Genomic DNA, 27,243 nt, shown 5'->3' on the forward strand with positions numbered 1-27,243 from the left:
ACTTCATCGAACAAAAGGAACATTTATTAAGTTAATGAATGTCTTCTGATTGCCACCATATGAAGATCATCAAAGGTAAGGGATTCATTTTATCTCTATTTCTGAGTTTAGTAACGCTTCTGCTTGGCTGGTTACTGTTTGTAATCATTTGTCAACTGGGCTATGTTCTGGGCTAGGTAGGTTCTGGTCTAGGTACGCTTTCGCCGAAAAGCATTTTATAAAGATGACACTGTGGTTGGTTTAACAAGAAGTTAATCTTTATCTCGTTTTGTTTTCTGAATTTTTATAATGAGCATTTCTGTAATTGAATTTGGCGCTCTGCAATCTCACTGGATGTTGGCCAGATGGGACGCTAGTGTCCCACGTACCCTAGAGAGGTTAAATTGTCTGTCTTCAATGGTGTGTCCCACTATTTATATAAATGATTTAGACAAAAATGTCCAAAATACGAAACTTCATTTTTCTGCTGATGATACTGTTATTTACTGTTGTGCCTCGTCTTTTACAAAAGCTTTCCAGAATTTGCAAACTGCTTTTTATACTATTCAACATTCCTTGTGTCAATTGAAGCTTATCCTCAATACTGATAAAACTAAACTAATGGTGTTTTCTATAGCAAGAAATAGACCTCTGAACTTTTCACCTATTACTACCCGTCAGGGCAAGGAGATTGAGGTTGTAACCTCATATAAATATCTTGGAATTTTAATTCATGACAGCCTCTCTTTTAAATGACATATTCAACAACTTTCAAAAAAATTGTTGAAATTGGGATTTTATTTTAGGAATAAGGCCTGTTTTTCATTTGAAGCCAGAAGGAGGATAGTATCAGCTACATTTATGCCTTTACTAGACTATGGGGATATTTTAAATATGAATGGTTCCGCTCAGTGTTTGAGATCAATTGACACCCTTTACCGTGGCACTTTGAGATTTATTTTAAACTGCAAAACCCTTACGCACCACTGCACTTTGTATACCAGGGCTGGCTGGCCTTCTCTAGACACTCGTAGGCTCAGGCACTGATATACTTTTATTTGGGCATTTTTATTGTTCAGAAATGTGGTGGGTACTCTCTTCGTTCGCTGGACTTCATCCTGCTAACTGTTCAAAATGTCCGAACTGAATTTGGTAAAAGGGCTTTTATGTACTCTGCGCCATCGTCTTGGAACGCCTTAAAATACTTTTAAACTGGAAGAACTTGTCCCGATTGGTATTTTTTAAATCACAGATGAATGATCTTGAGACTGATTCCCTGACCTGTCAATGATTTTAATTTGCTGTTTTTGATTTTGTTATACTCTTGTGAATTCTATGGTTTTTACTAGATTACTTGTAGTTTTTCATGTTGTTTGTCTGTAATTTTTGTAATGACTTGGTGCTGCCTATCTTGGCCAGGACGCTCTTGAAAAATAGATTTTAAATCTCAGAGACCTTCCTGGTTAAATTAAAATTAAAAACACATATTACTGAGTAACACTCTCCATATTTTCAAGCACAATGGTGGCTGGATCATGTTATGGGTATGCTTGTAATCATTAAGAACAGGGGAGTTTTTCAGGATAAAAAAGAAATGGAATGGAGCCAAGGACAGGCAAAATCCTAGAGGAAAACCTGCTTCAGTCTGCTTTCCACCATACTGGGAGCTGAATTCAGCTTTTAGCAGGACCATAACCTAAAACACAAGGCCAAATCTGCACTTACCAAGAAGGCACTGAATGTGTCACACCCTGATCTGTTTCACCTGTCCTTGTGATTGTCTCCACCCCCTCCAGGTGTCACTTATTTTCCCTGGTGTATTTATCCCTGTGTGTTTCCTGTCTCTCTGTGCCAGTTCGTCTTTTATTTTCAAGTCAACCAGCGTGTTTGTCCCCCGTGTGCCTACTTTTCTATTCTCTTCTACTAGTCCTCCCGGTTTTGACCTTTTGCCTGTTCACGACCATTCTCTTGCCTACCCCTTTTGGATTGTTAATAAACATCTTGGACTCTAACCATCTGGCTCCTGTTTCTGCAAATGGGTCTCGCCTTGTGCCCTTATAGAATGTCCCGGAGTGGCTGAGTTACAGTTTTGACATAAATCTACTTGAAAATGTATGGCAAGACCTGAAGGTGGTGGTCTAGAAATGATCAACAACCAATTTAACAGAGCCTGAAGAATGTTTTAAAGAATAATGGGCAAATGTTACACAATCTAGGTGTGGAAAGCTCTTAAGAGACTGTCAAAGGTGCTTCTACAAAAGTATTGACTCAGGGTTGTGAAAACTATTTATTTATTTCATTTTCAATACATTTGCAAAAATGTCTAAAAACATGCTTTCACTTTGTCATTATGGTGTGTAGATGGGTGGAACATATATACAGTGGGGAGAACAAGTATTTGATACACTTCTGATTTTGCAGGTTTTCCTACATTGTATGATGTTTAAGTAATTAATTTGATACATCAGAAAAGCAGAACTTAATATTTGGTACAGAAACCTTTGTTTGCAATTACAGAGATCATACGTTTCCTGTAGTTCTTGACCAGGTTTGCACACACTGCAGCAGGCATTTTGGCTCTCGCGATACATGGCCCCATCCATCCTCCCCTCAATACGGTGCAGTCGTCCTGTCTTCTTTGCAGAAAAGCATCCCCAAAGAATGATGTTTCCACCTCCATGCTTCACGGTTGGGATGGTGTTCTCGGGGTCCTTCTTCTTCCTCCAAACACGGCGAGTGGAGTTGAGACAAAAATCTAGCTTTTTGGTCTAATCAGACCACATGACCTTCTCCCATTCCTCCTCTGGATCATCCAGATGGTCATTGGCAAACTTCAGATGGGCCTGGACATGCGCTGGCTTGAGCAGGGGGACCTTGCGTGCGCTGCAGGATTTTAATCCATGACGGCGTAGTGTGTTACTAATGGTTTTCTTTGAGACTGTGGTCCCAGCTCTCTTCAGGTCATTGACCAGGTCCTGCCATGTAGTTCTGGGCTGATCCCTCACCTTCCTCATGATCATTGATGCCCCACGAGGTGAGATCTTGCATGGCGCCCCAGACCGAGGGTGATTGACCGTCATATTGAACTTCTTCCATTTTCTAATAATTGCGCCAAAAGTCGTTGCCTTCTCACCAAGCTGCTTGCCTATTGTCCTGTAGCCCATCCCAGCCTTGTGCAGGTCTACAATTTATCCCTGATGTCCTTACACAGCTATCTGGTCTTGGCCATTGTGGAGAGGTTGGAGTCTGTTTGATTGAGTGTGTGGACAGGTGTCTTTTATACAGGTAACGAGTTCAAACAGGTGCAGTTAATACAGGTAATGAGTGGAGAACAGGCGGGCTTCTTAAAGAAAAACTAACAGGTCTGTGAGAGCCGGAATGCTTACTGGTTGGTAGGTGATCAAATACTTATGTCATGCAATAAAATGCAAATTAATTACTTAAAAATCATACAATGTGATTTTCTGGATTTTTGTTTTAGATTCCGTCTCTCACAGTTGAAGTGTACCTATGATCAAAATTACAGACCTCTACATGCTTTGTAAGTAGGAAAAGCTGCAAAGTCGGCAGTGTATCAAATACTTGTTCTCCCCACTGTATATATATATTTAATCCATTCTGAATTCAGGCTGCAACACAACAAAACGTAGAAGAGTCAAGGAGTATGAATACTTTCTGAAGGCACTGTAACTCTAGGAGCTCCAGTCTTCAAAGTTCCATAACAACATCCTCGTCCAAATGCTCTCACCTTCCGATTCTTCTGTAACTGGAGTCTTTCAGAAGCCCACCATGTCCGATCGATGCTGGAATGTCACTTAAATATGTTGTCATGGAAACACGAAACCAGTCCCCTATCCACCTGCAGTTTGCAATTTGCTGAAATGCGTATCCAGGGTCTAATATATGTTTTTAGGCCATAACCTTCTTAATGGAAGGAGTGGAGAGAGGTAGTGAGTCACTCACAGCAGCACAGGCGGCCTTGAACACGGAGGAGGAACAGACTTGGTGACCCCAGGTCTGTATAGAGTGTGATGGAGGCTGGCGTAGGTAGGCATGACTCACCACACAAACAAGCTACCACCGAGGCCTGGGTAGACGGGGTGGGGGAGGGAGGGAGGGAGGGTGTTGACGATGTACTGTAGGCAGATATCCCAATAATTATAAAGAACCATTATTGTTGTACTGTGTATAATGTTTTTTTTTTTAAACTGGAAAATAAAATCAATCAACCAACCCTGCATAGTGCATACCAAGTCATTCATTTTTATATGCCTTTTTGCACATTCACATGTAGAAGCCGTTCTATGTGGTCCATCAATTTTAAACTTCAAAGCAAGGCTTAGTCCTGCGTTTTCAATGTAGCCAACGTTAGCCTAAACTCTGTCTTTACCTCTCTGCTACAGTCCCTCCAGCCTCAGAGAGCGATCGAGAGAGAAAAGGGTGATGCCAGGCCTTCCCTTTCAGAGTGAGCTCTGATTGGATTGAAGATCTAACCTGACTCCCACTGCTACAAGGGAGAGTGATTACACGCACCAGCTGTGGCAGTGCCCTGGCCCAGGGCTTTGATTAGTAACAGAGGCTTGTAACAGTTCCTACTACCAGAAAGATGTCCACTCTGCAAGGGGTCAAAATCATATCTCAGAGGGGTGTGGGGGGGCATAGAAACAGCTGTGAGAAAACAAAGAGGATATTTACTGCCAGACAGCACCTAGACTAGAGTAATAATTGATTGGGCATTTCCTTAACACTAGCCTCATAACACTGTAGCAATAGCAAAAATATCCTTTAAGACTCAAAGACAACATAACTAAATGGACTGTCTGCAGCATTATAAAAATGCAAAAACTAAAAACAACTATTTGGTCAATAACAAGAGGCTTTAATATGTGGACATTGCATTCCAACCTAACAACATTACGTAGCTTATCAATACGTCACATGATATACATGTAAAAACTTTCCCAGGTGGGAACAGCATTGTATGCTATGAGGAAAAGAAGACACCAATGTTCCTCATGGCAGGGGAAGCACCCAACAGAAACTATTAAAGTTGACTTTTCATGATGTTTTATAGGAGGAAGTATCAGTTGTTTACTGCACTGCAGTCTGTCTGCAGAAATATCCAGCATTCAAAGTTATGACTGATCTGCCTGCTGTAAGTCCTGAAAAATGTTTTTGGTCTGCTTTACACAGTCTTGGTGTTGTGTTGGTTTAACTGTAGCTACATAACTTCCTGTCTGAGATGAGAGAGTGTGTTGAGAGGAAGTACAGTCCTCTAAGACCCCTGCCGGCCTTTATGACACATTAACCACAATGTTTCACTGTACGATTACTGTAACTAACACCAGCACTCAGGCCATATATGGAAAAAACGATTGAAATTATTCTCAGAAACCAGCAACATGTTTCTCTATCAGCAATCAATCTACTTATGTTGTGAGGAAGCAAACATCAACCCCAACGGTTGTGTGTGTGATCTGGGGGTCAAGTACTGTAAGCATGTGAAGACACGTGTACTGCATCCTGTACGATGATCACCACGGTTGTGTGTGTGATCTGGAGGTCAAGTACTGTAAGCATGTGAAGACACGTGTACTGCATCCTGTACGATGATCACCACGGTTGTGTGTGTGATCTGGAGGTCAAGTACTGTAAGCATGTGAAGACACGTGTACTGCATCCTGTACGATGATCACCACGGTTGTGTGTGTGATCTGGAGGTCAAGTACTGTAAGCATGTGAAGACACGTGTACTGCATCCTGTACGATGATCACCACGGTTGTGTGTGTGATCTGGAGGTCAAGTACTGTAAGCATGTGAAGACACGTGTACTGCATCCTGTACGATGATCACCACGGTTGTGTGTGTGATCTGGAGGTCAAGTACTGTAAGCATGTGAAGACACGTGTACTGCATCCTGTACGATGGTCACAGAGACAGTCAAGCTGGGATGTGTTGTCTACAGTCTAATATCCACCAAGACTCGACATGTATTTCTGTTGTGACATAGGCTAATGTGGCCTAGTCAAAGTCCTGACCTAATCCCAATTGAGATGTTGTGTCAGGACTTGAAGCGAGCAGTTCATGCTTGAAAACCCAGAAACGTTGAGTTACAGCAGTTCTGAATGGAAGAGTGGGCCAAAATTCCTCCACAGAGACGTGAGAGACTGAACAACAACTACAAGAAGCGTTTGGAGTCGTTGCAGCTAAAGGTGGCACAACCAGTTATTGAGTGTAAGGGGGCAATTACCTTTTCACATGGGGGCATTGGGTGATGCATAACTTTGTTTATGAAATGAATGAAACAAGTATGCAATTGTTGTGTTATTTGTTCACTTGGGTTCCCTTTATCTAATATTAGGTTTTGGTTGAACATCTGATAACATTCAGTATAAAACAAATATGCAAAAGTAGGGAAAAATAGAAAGATGGGAAATACTTTCACAGCTCTGTATTTCCTGGTTCAGTATTATACTGTAGGCTGACAAAGACAAAACATTACACATTCTAATGCTTAGGTAAAGATAAGCATGAGTCAAATATGACACCTAGTGGTAAAATGAAGCCCTTACAGATTTCTATTGGTATTGACTATGATAGAAGATGATGAGGATAGCTAGAGCAGGTTTCTCCCAGCCTTGTTCCTGTAGAGCTACCTTCCTGGACGTTTTCAGTCCAACCCTAATCTAGTGCACCTGATTCTAATAATTAGCAGGTTGATAAACTGAATCAGGTTAGTTACAACTGGGGTTGAAAGGAAAACCTACAGGAGGGTAAGCTCTCCAGGAACAGGGTTGGAGAACACTGAGATAGAGGATGCTGGGTCTGTACAAGAAAAACACAGGGTGTCTCATACAGAAACACAAGAGGAATGGGGCCATAAGCGGTGTAAGGATCGGTCATCTGCTGATGTCCATTATAGATACAGAGGCCCCTAAGAGCCGGAAGGCCCCAGGGAGATGGCTTGGAGGCGTGTTGTAGAGGCCTCTGCTCCTAACTGTGTCGGTCTTTCCTCCCAAACAGGCAACGTGATATTTCTCCCTGCCTGGCCTATTTAGAGTCCTTTGCGAGTCTCCTTTCCATCCTGGGTTTGGCGCCGAGCTCTACCAGGCCCAAGTGTTACAGTCTCAATTATTGAGGTAAATAAATAAACATCATGAGGTCTCGTTTAACAATGAAAACCCTCATTTGATTGGTTTTATAGAACTAATACAATCTCTTAAGCCTACTAAAAGGATTCATCTGATTGGTGTTACAAAATGAGACACACAATGTTTGTTTATCATGCATGTAGAGAAACCTTCAGTAATGAGCAATAAAAACACAAAAAAGTGATAAAGTAGAAGGTGCTTATAAGCACCTTTGATTCATTGTGAGGCCACCCACCATATGATCTGTCTATTTAAAGAGCAGACATGGGACTGCCCTGACTAATATTGCTCTAGGCAGATAGAGACGAGACATGATTGAAGAGTTGGAGACTGTCTGGTTATCTAACCAGTTATTTCTATCCAATAGGGTTGCATTTTTCCTTCAGGCTACAGTATTGTATTAGCGCTAACAGAACAAGACAGTCAATAAAATTAAAATTAAAACTTTGGAAGACATTTCCTTAAAATGTAACCCCATGATTCCCAGAACAATGACATGCCATAACGAATCCATAACTTTTAAGTGGTAATTGATTCGGTTCCAAAATAGAATCACTCACCGCAGGTTTATTTGAGCTAATTTTATCCCCACTCTGCTATCTCTAGGCTCTCTATCGGTCTGGCCTGGTAGTGTTGGCATGCTGTATCATACTTCACAGACAGAAAACTAACTTGCTCACTACCAAAAGAAGGTCTCACTGACGGACAGGACAGGACAGGACAGACAGACAGACACACCTGCCAGTTCACCTGTGCACTGAACACTGATGGATTACCATTTACTGCGTGGTGTTATAACAATTCATAATCTCAAGTATTTGATGAAATTAATGCTATTATTCTGCTGTCCCGTTTGCATTATCCAGTACATGTAATGTATTTCTCAGTCAGGAAAGTACATTGTTTAGGCAGAGGCTCATTGATGACACACTAGCACCAAAGCGGTTTCTCGATGCTTTGGTAATAACTCCAATAGATATTGCAATTTTTTTACTTCCTCATCAACACTGGCCGTTCTGCTTCCTCACTCTACATCTCTCCCCATGTTGGTGGGGTATGGGGTGGGAAAAGTCTATGCTAGATACAATACAGGGGGCATCTTTTCCTAAAGCAATCTTTTGACATCACAACTTGGATTTGCATCAACTAACCAGTTAATTAGTAGCAGAACAGGAAGTAACAGAATTACAGGAAACTGCAACTACTGTATATTTTCCTAATGAGGGTGGGGAATGACCTAACTCAATCAATGTAAATAGTGCTCAGAGTGCCTCTAACCCCAGACCCCTATCATTACTGACAATGGGCGGAATTACTCACCGTTTTCGGTAGGGTTTCTAAAGAATCTCTGTGAATATAGCAATATGATGAAGAAAAACAACAAGAAGTGTAAGACTCAAGTCTGTGCTGAGGCTGGGGTCATTGTTAGGGAAAGCTGTAAAAAAGGACAGCCTCGCGATGACACATTTTGACCTTTGCATTGGTACCGGAGGAAATCCTGTCGTGAGAGGACAGGAACCCATGCTGGGTGACCCTGTTCCTGTCAACAGCCCCTGAAACTGGGAGAGGGTGGACTTCATGCTGAAGCAGGGCTCAACCTGCATTAGTGATGAGGAACACAGTGAAACCCTGAACAGTAGTAGTAAGCTACACAAAGCCAACATGTATGGACATGTCTGAAATATTTCATGAAATATTGATGGTTTTGTCATCATTAGCAATTTTATTCACTCTTATTTCATAGCCCACTATTTCATTGTAATAAACCAGTCAAATTGCCCATAAAGGTAACCTGTCAGCAGCTCAACTGACACATTTTCTAGGTGAAACCACAATGTTGGGTTACAGTTGATACGGCTGCTGCGTGGCTAGAATGATGCATATAATGGCTATGGGCATGCTTTGTCACAACTGTCACGTCAGTGAGGGAACTAAAGATAAAACTGGCTCTATTTCTGTCAGTCCTCAGATGGGTCCCTCTTTCTCCCCTCCAGGCCCCTCGCTGTCCGCAGACACATGCGCCCTGGCACCTGAACACTGTCCCAATGCTACAAGATGTTCCCAAATAAACCAGAACACACAGGACGGGGAGGAGTGGAGGGGATCAGCTATACGAACACACATCAGGAAGGAGTGGTTTCCGTATCCCCCCCCAAAAAAACTATTGGGAAGCACACTGTCTACTCCCCCAGTGATTCCTCTCTCTGCCCTTAATGCAGGAGAACATCAGCAGTTCAGCTCCCCGTAAACCGGTGCACATGATGTTCTGGAGACAAGGTGCACAAATAACCTCTGAAGAACGGAAGGACAGAGCCTCTGTGTGTGGTCGGGAGAGTGTTCTGTTGAACAATGGAAAGCATTGTCAGAAGAGTTCAAGTTCCAAATTCTACTGTGAGGCCCCGACTAGAGTCAGGGCTACAAGGTTGTATGACATTAAGCACATGGACCCGCTGTCACACCTCTAGGTCTATTCTCCTCTGAAAGAGACACTATCTGCCCTGTTAAGGCTGCAGTGTGAATAACATTCATTTTATAGGTGCATTATAGGCAATTACAAGCAAACAAGTCATAATAAATGACAGAAATTGGAGCACAGTCTGTGGAAGTGGCCGGGAATAGTTGTGACCGGGACAGAGACCTGGTGGGTTGAACAGAGGTGCGAATGAGATGCGTGTCCCTGCTAAGGAAGGTACTGTCCTCTCTGCCAGCTACAGCATGCGGAGAAGAACAGTGTGGCGTGTAAAGGTGGAGGGTCAGATGATTGTCTGAGGACTTGTGTTGTATAATCATCATCATCATGTTGGTAGGTGGTTCCTCTGTATGTTCTTATGATCAATAGCTGAGTAAGGCCAATGCTGTAGAACTGAAGATAGCTAAGTATTTTCTAACAGTTATACAGTAATGAAACTGTAGCTGGATATCAATGAGATACCTGTATCCGTACAGTCCACATCGATTATCACAGAGTTCCCATTGTTTCCTTATTGGCTCACTCTGAACAATAGTGCCAGTGGGTGTCAGAGTTCTTGCTGTTCCTGCTCAGAGCCTGTTCACAGACAGGACAATTGATGACGATAACAATGATCACTGTTTAGCAAAAACACAGAAAATGTATTCATTGTGTGCTTAACATGGCTTGTAATTTGTTGGCCCCTAGACGAAAATCGGTTTATCATAGATTCAAGATTGTGCAAGTGATACTGTAGAGTAGCATAGCATGGCTCTCCGGTTGTATGACCTCTAGCCAGACAGGTTTATCAGTCTAATCTGTTGGAGACTTCAGTCCTGGTTTAAAGGATATGTTGATGTATTGGCTAATGGCCAAGCCTACTGTACTCTGTATGTTTTCAGGGTATATAAAAAGGGAAAGGGGGATACCTAGTCAGTTGTCCGGCTGAATGTATTCAACTGAAATGTGTCTTCTGCATTTAACCCAACCCCTCTGAATCAGAGAAGTGTGGGGGGCTGCCTTAAAATCAGCAGGTAGGCAGGTAGCCATTGGTTAGAGCGTTGAACTAGTAACCGAAAGGTTACAGGATCGAATCCCCGAGCTGACAAGGTAAAGCAATCTGTCGCTCTGCCCCTGAACAAGGCAGTTAAACCCACTGTTACTTGGCCATCATTGAAAATAAGAATTTGTTCTTAAAGGACTTGCCGAGTTAAATAAAAAGGTAAAAATATATCTATTTTTAAAATCGACATTCACGTCTTCGGCACCCGGGGAACAGTGAGTTAACTGCCTTGCTCAGGGGCAGAATGACAGAATTTGACCTTGTCAGCCTGGGGATTTGATCCAGCAACCTTTCGGTTCCTGGCCCAACGCTTTAACCACTAGGCTATATACTGTACCTAAAGGGGAATAATGGCAAATTTCAGAGAGAAAAAAACTCTGACTCGTTGTTGGACTGTCAAAGTACGCACCTCGCTGCAGGGAGAGCGAGGTAGACCTAGAACGAGATCTACATCACAGGGTAATACAGGCCACTCCCTGCAGCGCTCGATAGACCTTGGTGGAATAAGGCAAATCTACAACTAAATATAAATGTTCCGTCACAGCTAAAATACTAAATTCGATCGTGAGATATGGCATAAATATTTGATGTGATACATTTGGGATCGCGGGTTCCCAATTTTCCTGCTCTGAGACCTCTGCCAAGCAAGGAGGAAAGGGACCTCACACTTTTACCTTGCAACCCCATTGGACATCATTTCACCTGCCGATGAACATTGTCTCTCTCTGTAGGCTACATCCCTCGCTGCACGGTGTGATCTTCACAGCAAAATACATCTACTAAAATAAGAGGGAAAGACTAGTGAGAGTGCAACATAGCATCCACTTCATAGGATGACACATACGGGCTATAAAGCTAATTTATGGAACACGTTTCATCAGATTGTAACTTTCCTACAGTAGCCAGCTGACAGCGAACATATCCTTGTAAATTAATTTCTGTTGCAGATATACAGTAATAGATAGATGCCTCCATCACTACCCAGGCTATTTATGCGATTTATGCTGACTGTCCCAAGTTTTCATTGGGGTACATTTACATTTACATTTAAGTCATTTAGCAGACGCTCTTATCCAGAGCGACTTACAAATTGGTGGATCAAATATGCTATTATTACATGTATTATTAGCCTGCAAGTATATGTTTTAATTGTTAGAATAATGAGAATCACTTACAAAATGATGCAGAGGATTTAGTTTGCAAGCCAGGGCCAAATTGCTTTCCTCGGAGCGAGCAAGAGAATGTGATAATGAAGGCAAATTTGATCAAATGGAAAAGTATTCTTACAGCCTGTGTTTGCATTAAATACTAGTGCATCAAATACCCTACCTCCTTGAAAGTTGTGTATTGATTATGTGTAGCATACTCCATGATCACTGTAATCAAAAGCTGCAGTGTTGCTCATTGGATTACCCCAGATCATGGCATAGGCTATGTGAAAGTTTATAAAGACAAAAGGAGGACACATGGAATTATTTTTGGATGGTTGACATGACAAAGGTAGGCTGATGTTCTTATCTAAAATGACTCACACCTGGTAAAAACCAATTGCGCAATATATTCCAAAATCCTAACAAAATACACCAGCAACATAATTCAGGAGATAAAAAGGGTTGTGAGCACAGTCTTCACACAACTGTCTTCTAATGGATTTGTTTGGCTATGTTGGCGTCTTTAAAAACAGACTTTTCTGTTTGGTCTCAAGAGCATTGAAAGAGAGAAATGAAATAGCATACGACTGATGATGCTTCTGACTATATAGGAAAAGGCGTGTTGTATGAAAACTGTCAGTGTGTTGTGTTTATGAGGAGCCCCCCTCGTGTCTGTTTTAGCATGATATGGCTGCTGTTTCCTCCTTGCTTGGCAGACATCTCAGAAAATGTGAAATTGTGACCCAAACTTATCACATAAAAATGTATATGCCATATTTCATAATCGATTGAACTTCACAAATTTAGTATTCTTGCTTTGACCGAATGTTTATATTTGTCGTAGACCTGCGTTATTCCACAAAGTTCTATCTAGCGCTGCAGTGAATGGGAGGCTGTATAACCCTGTGATGTAGTCTACCTCATGAGTGAGAGAGGTGCACACTTTGGCCGATTGTACAACGAGGGGTTTAGGAACATAGACAAATTGTCAAAATTTGCCGCTATTCCTCTTTAAGACAGGTACAGTATCAGTGATGAGGGGGGAATATTTGACAATATAATATTAATTCCCCCCCCCCAAACAACTTTGAAATATTGTGTGTTGTGACTGCATAATGAAAAGATACTGACTCGGGCCCTTTCAAGGAAATGCAACACGCACGAACGCACGCACACCTTGTGACAATGACATGACATGCTCATTAAAACTCCCACAATGAGACGTCCTGCAGTTCTCAGGTCAGTGTGCTCCTTGAGCCCCCTGCCTACTGCTAAAGCTGCTCTGAGATACCTGAACAGCAGATGCATCCCTTCCTCCCTCCCATCCCCTTCACCTCTCACCCACCTCCAGTCATCCAGAGTTGCCTGAGGATTGAGCTACGGATCAATACTGTGAAAGGGATTGTAAAACCACAGCAGGACTCATATACAGTTACAGTAGTGTTACTTCAGCACTAGAACAGAAGAATCATCTTTTGCCAGTATCACTGCGATCACCAACTCTAGCCAGCCTATGTGAAAACCCTGCGTAATAGCATACAGTAGACTATATTTTTTTAGGAAAGAACACTGTTATGCTGCTAATGTATTGTCACAGAGCCCCCTTCAGGTAATAAATTGAGCCTTCAACTAAGTGTAGAAACACGACACTAAGTACATTTCCAGTCCATCCTTGATCTTTCATGCTGGTTTAGGTTTTAAAGCTCGGGCCATTTATAAGCTATTTTTAAACCTCTTAACTGTTACACAACACAACACATATCCCTTATCTTGAAGATTTACAACAGGAGAGGCAGCCAAACGGGTGAGAGAATACAAAGATGTACCATGCTGCTTTACGAGACAGGAAACAGCTATCTGAAAGGCACTGTTACTAGCTCTTTTAGCTTCATTTCAAAAGCATTTCCATTTCAGTTTCCACAACTGATGACATTTTGAGTTGAAAATATAGATACCTTTAAATGTTATTCAGATAACAAAAGCATAATAAAAAACGGTCTCCTTTCAGCGCCTGGAATACATTCAGAAACTAAAACTAGCCCATTATCAGATATGTATTATTGGACACGTGTTCCCTAAAAATAAGTTATGTCACCGTGTTTTACATTGATATGAAGCTCAAAGAGAACACCAAACACAAGTTAAGAATATGAGCCACGGTAAAAACCCTTATTTAGTATGGCTTAATGACACTTTGGCTTTTTATTTGACTACTACTGAACAGCCTCAACAAACCCGACACAGGCTACTTTGTGACTACTCTTTCTGTGTCTCGCCTCGCCATGGTGCCAACCATGGTGCTGATGCACCCTGTATGTAGTGGCTTCTTTACACTGGCATTACCAGGATTAGACCTGAACAACGGGGGAATGGTGGTGTCATCATCAGGTGTTAGATGGAGAGGCAGGAGGGTTCCGAGCATTAATATCCTGTGAATCCCTGGGAGAAGTCACCTTAGAGTGCAGCCAGAGAGATTGGGCCATGGGCAGGGAGGGAGGATTGGTGTGAATGGCTGTACCCTGGGCTGTTTTTAGCAGAACAGTTGGCGTTGAAGTTTCACTGAGAGGGCACAAATAATTAGGACAGAAATGAATGAGGCCAAGGCTGCTTGTGTTAGCCTGGTTAGACTTGACTGAATGCTACTCTCACCACTGTAGATGGTTGAGGGCAGCATTCAGTCTGGTTTAGCCAGGCTATGAATCTGTTTGCAGCTAAATCAGCATACCAGGAATGAATACTAGCTAACTTACTGTACACCAATCTGAAGCTGAGCTCTCCAGTAATGGCAAGGCTACAAATGAATAGCAGATGAGTCAAGCCAGCACTTAGTGACAACTTAATGACATACACTGCAGACTATGTCAAGCTAATGCCGTGGTAGTCACTGTTGGGGAGACTGTTAAAATGACAGCCTAACAGTCACTAGGCTTATTTCTGCCTTCCTTTTGAAGTAAAAAAAAAAAAAAAACATTATTCTGCAAGTGTAAACATTCTCACTATATATCATAACTGTATTTCCTGGCAGAAAGGGCCTGGCCGATACCTAAAAGTGTTCCTCCTCAAAATATTTGAGAGCTTGCAGATTTAACCCTCAAGGCATTGTCTTATTTTAACTCCCAATGTACTTCATTGACATACACTACCAGTCCAAAGTTTTAGAACACCCCCTCATTCAAGGTTTTACTTGATTTTAGCTCATTTTTGGTTACTACATGATTCTATATATGCTATTTCATAGTGTATGCCTTCTATTATTCTACAATATAGAAAATAGTCAAAATAAAGAAAAACCCTTGAATGAGTGGGTGTTCTAAAACAAATTGACCGGTAGTGTGCAAGTGAAAGACAAGACAGGCAGAGTTGTAGAATAGTTGAAAAAAATGGATTCACCAGGAATGCATTCCCAACCGTCTTGAAGGAGTTCCACATATGCTGAGCACTTGTTGGCTGCTTTTCCTTCACTCAGCGGTCCAACTCATCCCAAACCATCTCAATTGGTTTGAGGTCAGGTGATTGTTGAGGCCAGGACATCTGATGCAGCACTCCATCACTCTCCTTCTTCAAATAGCCCTTACACAGTCTGGAGGTGTGTTGGATCATTGTCCTGCTGAAAAACAAATGATAGTCCCACTAAGCCAAAACCAGATGGGATGGCGTATCGCTGCAGAATGCTGTGGTAGCCATGCTGGTGAAATCTGCCTTGAATTATAAATAAATCACAGACCGTGTCCCCAGCAAAGCACACCCACACCACACCTCCTCCTCCATGCTTCACGGTGGGCAATACACATGGAGGTTATCTGTTCACCCACACCGTCTCACGTTTTGGAACCAAAAATCTCAAATTTGAACTCATCAGACCAAGGGACAAATTTCCACCAGTTTAATGTTTATTGCTTGTGTTTCTTGTCCCAAGCAAGTCTCTTCTTCTTATTGGTGTCATTTAGCCGTGTTTATTTGCAGCAAATCGACCATGAAGGCCTGATTCACGCAGTCTCCTCTGAACAGTTGATGTTGAGATGTGTCGGTTACTTGAACTCTGTGAAGCAGTTATTTGGGCTGCCATATCTGAGGCTGGCAACTCTAATGAGCGTATCCACTGCAGCAGTGGTAACTCTGGGTCTTCCATTCCTATGGCGGTCCTCATGAGCCAGTTTCATCATAGAGATTGATGGATTTTGAAACTGCATTTGAAGAAACGCTCAAAATGTTTGCCATTTTCTAGATTGATTGACCTTCATGTCTTAAAGTAATGATGAATTGTTGTTTCTCTTTGCTTATTTGAGCTGTTCTTGCCATAATATGGACTTGGTATTTTATCAAATAGGGCTATCTTCTGTATACCACCCCTACCTTGTCAAAACACAACTGATTGGCTCAAACGCATTAAGAAGGAAAGAAATTCCACAAAAATTTGAGCACCTGGCGATAAAATGTATTAATAGACCACGGCAGGTAGCTTAACAAGGCACACATGTTAATTGAAATGCATTCCATCTACCTCATGAAGCTGGTTGAGAGAATGCCAAGTGTGCAAAGCTGTCATCAAGGCAAAGGGTGGCTATTTGAAGCATCTCAAATATATTCGGATATGATTAACACTTTTTTGGTTACTACATGATACTACATGATGTGTTATTTCGTCGTTTTGATGTCTTCACTATTATTCCACAATGTAGAAAACAGTCAAAATAAAGAAAACCCCTTGAATGAGTGGGTGTTCTAAAACTTTGACCGTTAGTGTACAAGTGAAAGACAGGCAGAGTTAACAGCAAAATGAGATGCTCGCAGGTGTATAGTCCCTTGACCTACATAAAATCACTCACAAATCCCTCAAGGATATTCCTTCCTGGTTTCTTTTTCCCTGACAGGTTGACCCTAAACAAATTGTCAGAACAGTTTAATTCAGGTTGGATAAGGTCAAATCAATTGGTGAAGGAGTTCTTGAAAACCATGTAACATGTTCTACTCCTTATATCAGCCTCTGACTCATCAGTATATTGGGTCCAGGCCGTTACATTGCAGAACCAAGGAAACACAGCACTGAGAGCTAATCCAATAACATATGACCTGTCCGGACAGTGAAACATCAAGCCAGCATCAAGCTACTGTTACACAAAACTAAGACTTGATTTACACATGGCTGGAATGCTGTTTCAGCCAAATCAGCACACAGGATCCAAACTACCTGTTTAATGAAAAAATTGAAGACCCACAGGATGTAGAGATGTTGAATCTAATATAAATAAAACATTTAAAAGTATGAACATTTAGGCACTCAGTGTAAAGTCGCTCTGGATAAGAGCGTCTGCTAAATGACTAAAATGTCAAATATATGCATCTTATAAGCCCCAATGCAGCCATTTTCATCTCAATATCAAATCATTTCTAGGTAGCAATTAAGTACCCTACTGTGATTACTTTCAATTAAAAATGTCAAAAAGAAACCAAATTATCGTCTTAGCAAACAAAGAGCAATTTCTCAAGCAAAAATTTCTCGAGGACTGTCTGAGAGTGGTCTGTGTAGGAAGGCCAAAACAAAAAACTAGCTGTTATTGGCAGAGAGGTTTGGATTTTTTTTTTATAACATTCTTACATTTTACACATTTAGCAGATGCCCCTATCCAGAGCGACTTACAGGAGCAATTTGGGTTAAGTGCCTTGCTCAAGGGCACCATGGACACATTTTTCACTTAGTCGGTTCTGGGATTCAAACCAGTGACTTTTCAGTTACTGGTCCAACACTCTTAACAGCTAAGCTACCTGACGTGGTCTATTAATACATTTTATCGCCAGGTGCTCAAATTATCGTCAAACTCAAATAAACCAAAATGGGCTGAAATTTAAGGCGGCCTTTTCAAACAGCTTTACACTCAAAGGCATTTTCATACGTTTTCACAATTTCACAGTATTATTCCAACCTTATTGTGTGGAAATGTATATAAAACACAGGAAAATATAGTTTGACTGCACTGGGCCTTTAAAAGCTCAGCAGAACCTCACAAATGCTGTCCATCAGGTCTGAATCCAGTCAGATGAATGATTGACCAGGTTAGGCAGCAAAGGTCTTTGTTTCAAGGTGTGGTGCCAGTTGTAGTACTACAATGAGGTGGCTGAGGACTTTCCAATCCTAATATAAGACGGTGGTTAAATGTTAGTGGTGGGTTGGCACTGGGAATAATACACTACGCATGGGTTTAATTTCAAACTAATAAATTCCCAGAAGAGGTCTCTTGGCTTCCGACCAATATTAGGATAGTGGGACATGGTAGACACTGGTTAGACACTGTGCAAGGCAGAAAAGCCTTCCAACAAGCATGGCACTAAGTGTATTATTGTCTTTCTTCCAAAAGCACAGGTCATATATGTGTGATTGCTTATAGTGTTTCAGTTCTAGTGTCTGTATTTGTCTGTCTGCTACGGTTTGATGGCTTATGATGTACCACAACTCTATGAGTGGCTCTAGGTACCATTTAGCCTACTTTATCCCTACTGTACATCCCGGTACACAGTCAATACAGCAGTTTTGCAGTCATTAACACTTTTACACTACGAAGGATGCTAGGGGAGCTACAGCAGAGATCAGCACACAGGAGCCAAACTACCCGTTTTATGAAACAATTGAAGACCCACAGAATGTAGAGATATTGTATCTAATATAAATAAATAAATACGTATGAACATTTATGCACTCACTACTGTAAAGTCTCTCTGGATAAGAGCATCTGTTAAATGACTAAAAAGTCAAATGTATCTTGTAGGCCCGATGCAGACGTTTTTTTTCTCTCTCGGTATCAAATCATTTCTGGGTAACAATTAAGTAACCTACTGTGATCCCTTTCAATTAAAATTGTAAAAAAAAAAAGAAGCACAAATATTGTCACGGCAAAAAGTTTCACGAGGACTGTCTGAGAGTGGTCTGCGTTAGGAGGCCAAACAAAAAAAAACTAGCTATTATTGGCAGAGAGGTTTGGAACTCTTTTTTTTAATGGACATTTTAGTCATTTAGCAGACGCCCCTATCCATTTAGCCTACTTTATCCCTACTGTACATCCCGGTACACAATCAATACAGCAGTTTTGCAGTCATTAATGGTTATACACGGGCACTACAGAAGTTGCTATAGCAGAGATATGAAAGACTTTCCGGAGTCTGTAATAATTGCCAAGGTGGCTTTATATATCTGTCAAATAATTGAAAATATGAAGCTAGTGCTGAACTTAAGATACTGGTTATTTGGGCTTTTCCCAAAGTTGCAAAACTATCACTAAACTGTCTTCTAAACAGGGTCTGTTGTTTTTGAAACGTATGGAAGAAGGCAGATGGAGACTCCGCTTGGCTAAGGTAAAATGAGCTTGAGTAGAGAGAGAGGAAATAAGGAGGAGGAGGGCTGCAGTTATGTAGAGAGACGTCTGTGCCACCCCGGCCCTCAGAGAGAGCAGATGCAGCTCTGGCAGATGGGCTGAGACCCTTCGCATATGTTAGGAGGACACTGCTCCAAGCGTTCCCGGTCTCATCTTTGCCTGCTAAAAAATCATCTTCTGCTTCTCTTTCCCTTTCTAGCTGCATCTCGGGACATGGTGATGCTCTCCCGTCACCACCCCCTGTCAGGCAGGGCGAATGTGACCTCATTTTCTTGTATAGAGTTTCTACTGGTTGCTGGTGGTGGTGGTTGTGCAGAATTGTACTAGGCCCAAATGCACAATGAGGATTGGTCTGGAAAGTATTTTTGTTCAAGACAGTCAGGTGTTGTACAGGTACATCACAAGTGTTTTGGGACCTTTGGCTAACACAGAGATACTCAGATCATCCTAATCTTGCTTTTAAAATGTTGAGACTCCTCGTTGACCTCAAAGCCCTCAAACTCTCGGGTCTTCTAGACGGGGTTTCATCACTGGCCTGAGAGGTTGGCCTCCTGTGATCCCAATCAAATCACTCCATTTAAATCAGCAGCTTATTAAACAAGAGCTCATACTGTATATAGGCCACCATATGTTGTACTGTTGGGCACCATCAAGGGCCATGGGTCTGGAACAATCCCAGAAATAAACGGTTTAAGGTTTGACTTTTAAAATGGGTTTATAACATTGCTTCAAATGCATTTTGTATATTGGCTGTAAATGCGTCACAGTGTGATATTTGAAGGTTAAAAAAAAGAGTTTTGGAAAAAACGATAGCAGTAGGCACCAGCCTGACAGCCTTGTGCCAATATCAACAGGGCAAAGGGGTCGACCAAAGGGTCGAACGCAGGCAGATCACATTCCCTGAGGCCACTGAAAACCATCAAGACAAATTAGCCACAACATCAATGGTGGCTCAGACGCTCAGCCTCCAGACATGCGATAGCCCTACAATGGCTCTTTCCTGGAGAGTGATGAATGCACTATTTTGGCCCATATAGACAAATTAAAACACAGTGATTATTGATTCAATAATACAGTGCATTCGGAAAGTAAAGTATTCAGAACCCTTCCCCTTTTCCACATTTTGTTACGTTAGTCTTATTTTAAAATTGATTAAATAAAACATTTTCCTCATCAATCCACATGCAATAGCCCATAATGACGAAGCGAAAACAGGTTTGTAGAATATTAGCAGAAACAAACCCCAGAAATACCTTATTTAGATAAGTACTCAGACCCTTTGCTCCGAGACTCGAAATTGATCTCAGATGTATCCTGTTTCCATTGATCACCCTTGAGATGTTTGTACAACTTGATTGGAGTCCAACTGTCGTAAATTAAATTGGTTTCACATGATTTGGAAAGGCACACACCTGTCTACATAAGGTCCCACAGTTGACAATACATGTCAGAGCAAAAACCAAGCCATGAGGTCGAAGGCATTGTCCGTAGAGCTCAGAGACAGGATCGTATCAAGGCACCAACACATTTCTGTAGCATTGAAGTTCCCCAAGAACACAGTGGCGTCCATCAATCTTAAATGGAAGAAGTTTGGAACCATCAAGACGCTTCCTAGAGCTGGCCGCCCAGCCAAACTGAACAATTGGGGGAGAAGGGCCTTAGTCAGGGAGGTGACCAAGAACCGGATGGTCACTCTGACAGAGCTCCAGAGTTCCTCTGTGGAGATGGGAGAACCTTGCAGAAGGACAACCATCTCTGTAGCACTCCACCAATCAGGCCTTTATGGTATCGTGGATAGACGGAAGCCACTCCTCAGTAAAAAGGCACATGACAGGTGCCTTTTGGCCACCTCCAAGCGGGCTAAAGGACTTTCAGACCATCAGAAACAAGATTCTCTGGTCTGATGAAATCAAGATTGAATTCTGTGGCCTGAATGCCAAGCATCACATCTGTAGGAAACCTGGCACCATCCCTATGGTGGTGGCAGCATCATGCTGTGGGGATGTTTTTCAGTGGCAGCGACAGGGAGACTAGTCGGAATCGAGGGAAAGATGAACGGAGCAAAGTACAGAGAGATCCTTAATGAAAAACTGCTCCGGAGCGCTCAGGACCTCAGTCTGGGGGCAAAGGTTCACCTTCCAACAGGACAGCGACCCTAAGCACACAGCCAAGACAACGCAGGGGTGCCTTCGGGACAAGTCTCCGAATGTCCTTGAGTAGCCCAGCCAGAGCGCGGACTTGAACCCGATCAAACATCTCTGGAGAGATCTGAAATTAGCTGTGCAGCGTTGCTCCCCATCCAATCTGACAGAGCTTGAGAGGATCTGCAGAGAAGAATGGGAGAAACTCCCCAAATACAAGTGTGCTAAGCTTGTAGCTTCATACCCACTACTGTATTTGCTGCCAAAGATCCATCAACTAAGGGTCTTAATACTTGTAAATGTTATGTTATATTTCCATATATATATATATATATATATATATATATACACATTTGCAAAAATGTCTAAAAACCTGTCATTATGAGGTATTGTGTGATGCACAATTAAAAAATGTTTTTTTAAATGTCAAAAAAAAAATATATATATATATATATATATTTTAGAATAAGGCTGCAACGTAACAAAATGTGTAAAAAGTCAAGTGGTTTGAATATTTTCTGAATGCACTGTCCATATATGGTTATTCCTGGTGTTCCATCTGACAAGGAAAACCCCTGAAGCAGGCAGAATAATATAAACCTTCATTGGTGTTGTGGTGTTGATCCCCTGTGAGCAGGCTCTGGCTCTGATCCAGCGTCTCTTCGGTTACCAGGGAAATAGTTGATGCACAGATGGATCCCTAGAGCCTGTTTCTCTCTGTTTACAGATAGATTGAGTCAACACACCATGCGATTGATTTTCTCTACTAGAGGTGTCAGGCAATCAGTGGCATTCTCGGTTAATTGATTACAGCCAAAGGCTAAGGGAAAGTATAAGACAGATCTTTGCTTATCCAGTGTGGATGGTGGATGAATGAAAATTGGGTAACAATTTCCACATGACAAGTGTTTTATAATAAAAAAAACATCTCATCAGGCCATCGTAGCTAACCATTCTCATAGCTAATAGTGATGGGGGAATCGCAATATTACAATATTACGCACTGAACAAAAATATAAAACGCAACACGCAACAATTTCACTGAGTTAGAGTTCATATAAAGGAAATCAGTCAATTGAAATGACAAGGCCAATGGATCTGATCCCAGTAGCCAACCAAAAACAACGGAGCTGTAGACGGGGCAGATGGAGCGGCCTTCTGGTCAGACGCCGTAGACGTGCACATCGCTCACCGCTCCTGAGTATACTACTCACCAATGTCCAGTCTCTTGACAACAAGGTAGACTAAATTTGTAACATTCTCTGTTTCACGGAAACATAGCTCTCTCAGGATATGTGGTCGGAATCGGTTCAGCCACCGGTCTTCTCCCCGGCGACAGAGATAAACACCTCTCCGGAAAGAGGAAGGGAGGGGGTGTATGTTTTATGATTCACGACTCAGTCCTTCTGCTCACCCGAACTTGAATTCCTTATAATCAAAATGCCGGACATTTTACCTACCAAGAGAATTCTCGTCAGTTATAGTCACAGCTGTGTACATCCCCCCTCAAGCGAACACCAAGACGGCCCTCAAGGAACTTCACTGGACTCTATGTAAACTGGAAACCATATACCCGGAGGCTGCATTTATTGTAGCTGGGGATTTTAACAAAGCAAATTTGAGAACAAGGCTACCTAAATTCTATCAGCATATTAATTGCATGACTTGCAGGGCTAATACTCTTGATCCCTGCTACTCTGACATCTGCGATGCATACAAAGCCCTCCCCCGTCCTCCCTTCGGTAAATCCGACCACGACGCCATCTTGCTCATTCCGTTTTATAGGCAGAAACTCAAACAGGATGTACCAATGACGAGAACCATTCAACGCTAGTCTGACCAATCGGAAGCCAAGCATCAAGATTGTTTTGAACACGTGGACTGGAATATGTTCCGGTCAGGCTCAGAAAACAACATTGACCTATACGCTGACTCGGGTGTGTGCATTCATTAACAAGTGCATTGGAGATGTTGTACCCACTGTGACTAATAAAACCTACCCTAACCAGAAACAGTGGATGGATGGTGGCATTCACACAAAACTGAATGCGCGATCCACCGCATTTAACCATCGAAACCATCGTCTGGAAATATGGCTGAATTTAAACAGTGTAGTTATTCCCTCCACAAGGCAATCAAACAAGCGAAATGCAGGTACAGGGACAAGATTGAGTAGCAATTCAACGGCTCATACACGAGACGTATGTGGCAGGGTCTACAGGAAATCACGGACTACAAAAACAACCACGTCACGGACACCGACGTCACGCTTCCAGACAAACTAAAACATCTTCTTTGCCCTCTTTTAGGATAATACAGTGCCACCGCCGCGGCTCGCTAACAAAGACATGCACCCCCTCCCTCCTTCTCTGTGGCTGACGTGAGTCAAACATTTAAACTTGTTAGCCCTCGCAAGGCTCCTGGCCCAGACGACATCTCTAGCCGAGTCCTCAGAGCATGTGCAGACCAGCTGGCTGGTGTGTTTACAGACATATTCAATCACTCCCTATCCCAGCCTGTTGTCCCCACATGCTTCAAGATGGCTACCATTGTTCCTGTACCCAAGAAGGTAAAGATAACTAAATGACTTCCACCCCATAGCACTTACTTCTGTCATTATGAAGTGCTTTGAGCAGCTAAAGTATCATATCGCCATCACACTGCCCTATCCCATCTGGACAAAAATAATACCTATGTAAGAATGCTGTTTAATGACTACAGCTCAGCCCCATACTACCCTCAAAGCTCATCACCAAGCTGGAGGCCCTGGGTCTCAACCCCACCCTGTGCAACTGGGTCCTGGACATTCTTACGCCCCCAGGTGGTGAAGGTAGGAAGCAACAGCTCCACTTCACTGACCCTCAACACTGGGGCCCCACAAGGATGTGTGCTCAGCTCTCTCCTGTACTCCCTGTTCACCCATGACTGCGTGGCCATGCACGCCTCCAACTCAATCATCAAGTTTGCAGACCTGAAATGGTCCACCCACACAGACAGGTTTGTGAACACTACCTCTTCAACAGTGCCTCTTCAACCTCAGGAGGCTTAAGAAATTTGGCTTGTCACTCAAAACCCTGACAAATTTTCACAGATGCACAATCGAGAGCATCCTGTAGGGCTGTATCACTGCCTGGTACGGCAAATGCACCACCCTAAACCGCAAGGCTGTCCACAGGGTGGTGAGGTCTGCACAACGCATCACCGGGGGCAAACTACCTGCCCTCCATGACACCTACAGCACCCGATGTCACAGGAAGGCCAAAAAGATCAAGGACAATAACCATACAGGCCACTGCCTGTTCACACCACTATCATCCAGAAGGCGAGGTCAATACAGGTGCATCAAAGCTGGGACCAAAAGACTGAAAAACAGCTTCTAACTCAAGGCCGTCAGACCGCTAAACAGCAATCACTGAGAGGCTGCTGCCTACATTGAGACCCAATCAATGGCCACTTGAATAAATGGATCACTAGTCACTTTAAACAATGGCACTTTAAATAATGCAACTTTAATAATGTTTGCATATCTTGCATTACTCATATCACATGTATATACTGTATTTTATATCATCCACTGCACCTGTCGCTCGGCCATCCACATACTTATATGTACATTTTCTCATTCACCCCTTTAGATTTGTGTGTATTAGATAGTTGTTGGGGAATTGTTAGATTACGTGTTAGATAATACTGAACTGTCGGATCTAGAAGCACAAGCATTTCCCTACACTCGCATAAACATCTGCTAACCATGTGTATGTGACCAATAAAATTGGATTTGATCTTGAGACATCTGTGGTATTGTGTTGTGTAACAAAACTGCACATTGTAGAGTGGCCTTTTATTATCCACAGGGTGCACCTATGTAATGATCATGCTGTTTAATCAGCTTCTTGATATGCCACAATTGTCAAGCGGATCGATTATTTTAGCAAAGGAGAAATGCTCACTAAAAGGGAAGTAAACAAATTTGTGCCCAAAATTTGAGAGAAATAAGCTTTTCTGGGATCTTTTATTTCAGACCATGAAACATGGGACCAGCACATTACATGTTGCGTTTATATTTTTGTTCAGTGTATATATCTGACACCAAGTACCTATTTTTTTGCTTTGTTTTGCTACTGTAGTAGTTAGTCGGTTGTACCAGCTTCAAAACTCCTGTACTTTTAATCCTATAGCTTGTTCTCCATCTTCTTTTTAAATAGTGAGCCAACATGTTTTCAGCACTTTTATTTCCATGACTGACCCAAATTTCTCATGCTCTCTCTGCAGCAGATATTTAGTAAGCAATGTGTTTGTAACAGTAAAGTGCAATAAAAATGCAGTATCGAATCACAATACATACAGAATCGTGGGAATCACAATACATATCATATTGGCACCTAAGTATCGTGAGACTATCGACACACAAATTCACTACGAACATTGTCCTCACAGCATGCGTCTCGAGACGATACCTGACAACCGGGTCAGTAGTTAGAACTACACATTCAGTCTGTGGCTGAAGCAGGAAGACCTTGTAAACCTGATAAGCCCTTACGATCTGACAGCAATCAATTATTCAGATTTCAAATGGCCTGTTTAACATATTCCTCATGCTTGACACATTAAACTGCTGGTAAGTTCTCCAGAGACCATTCCTTAAACACACAGGCTAGCCCTTAAGTCCATCTAAGCCCATCTCCACACTGCACAATATCATGTGCTCCTTGGCAGTAGATTTTTAAGATGCATGTTTAGAATGTCCAGACAACATGTAACTCACTTAAAACTTCTTATGGCTGGGGGGCAGTATTGAGTAGCTTGGATGAATAAGGTGCCCAGAGTAAACTGCCTGCTCCTCAGTCCCTGTTGCTATATGCAGGGTAGCCTAGTGGTTAGAGTGTTGGACTAGTAACCGGAAGGTTACAAGTTCAAATCCATGAGCTGACAAGGCCATCATTGAAAATAATAATCTGTTCTTAACTGACTTGCCTAGTTAATTAAAGAAGGAGGGCATTCTGATGAAGAAAAAAATAAAAAAGTAAGTGGATATTTATGTTATTTCTGACTTCTGTTGACTCCAACATGACGGATATATGTATTTGTTCTCTGAGTGCCGTTCTCAGATTATAGCATGGTTTGCTTTTTTGAAATCTGACACAGCGGTTGCATTAAGGAGAAGTATATCTTTAATTCCATGTATAACACTTGTATTTTCATCAACATTTATGATGAGTATTTCTGTAAATTGATGTGGCTCTCTGCAAATTGACCAGATGTTTTTGGAACTACTGAACATAACGCGCCCAATGTATACTGAGATTTTTTTATAGAAATATGAACTTTACCGAACAAAACATACATGTATTGTGTAACATGAAGTCCTATGAGTGTCATCTTATGAAGATCATCAAAGGTTAGTGATTAATTCTATCTCTATTTCTGTTTTTTGTGACTCCACTCTTTGGCTGGAAAAATAGCTGTGTGTGTTTTTGTGACTTGGCTCTGACCTAACATAATCATTTGTGGTGCTTTTGCTGTAAAGCCTATTTGAAATCGGACACTGTGGTGGAATTAACAACAAGATTACCTTTAAAATTGTGTAAGATACATGTATGTTTGATGAATTTTAATTATAAGATTTCTGTTGTTTTGAATTTGGCGCCCTGCACTTTCACTGGCTGTTGACATATCAATCCCATTAATGGGATTTCAGCCCTAAGAAGTTTTAAGCAAGTAAGACACGTGAATATGCCCCCAAAAGAGTTAACACGTCTCTATTCGTGGACCTGATTAGATCATTATTTGATCTATTGTGAATCCCATGAAAGCATTTCACAGGGCCGTTTGCCACTATGATTGCTAGGCTTTTCTGGCTATTTCCCACCAGGCTTAGTCTAAGTACGTCAGCTCTGTAAGAAGACTGAACTGGAGATCATGTGGGCCATCGTTATCGTCTTAT

At 42.0% G+C, this 27,243-nt stretch overlaps 1 protein-coding gene across 6 annotated transcripts in view; it reads right to left on the minus strand.

Moving 5' to 3' along the window:
* LOC115113490 (diacylglycerol kinase zeta) overlaps positions 1–27,243 on the minus strand; it is a 142,255-nt gene that overhangs the window by 82,371 nt on the left and 32,641 nt on the right. The window contains exon 1 of one of the 6 annotated variants that reach the window (XM_065012996.1): positions 15,185–15,210. The exons of the other annotated variants lie outside the window; for them this stretch is intronic. Within the exon in view, the coding sequence (XP_064869068.1) occupies positions 15,185–15,195 (11 nt within the window). The 5' untranslated portion in view covers positions 15,196–15,210. Of the gene's footprint in view, positions 1–15,184; positions 15,211–27,243 lie in introns of those variants that run through there. 6 annotated transcript variants of the gene reach the window in all.

Source organism: Oncorhynchus nerka, linkage group LG28 (assembly GCF_034236695.1).
Source record: "Oncorhynchus nerka isolate Pitt River linkage group LG28, Oner_Uvic_2.0, whole genome shotgun sequence".
Lineage (NCBI taxonomy): Eukaryota > Metazoa > Chordata > Actinopteri > Salmoniformes > Salmonidae > Oncorhynchus > Oncorhynchus nerka.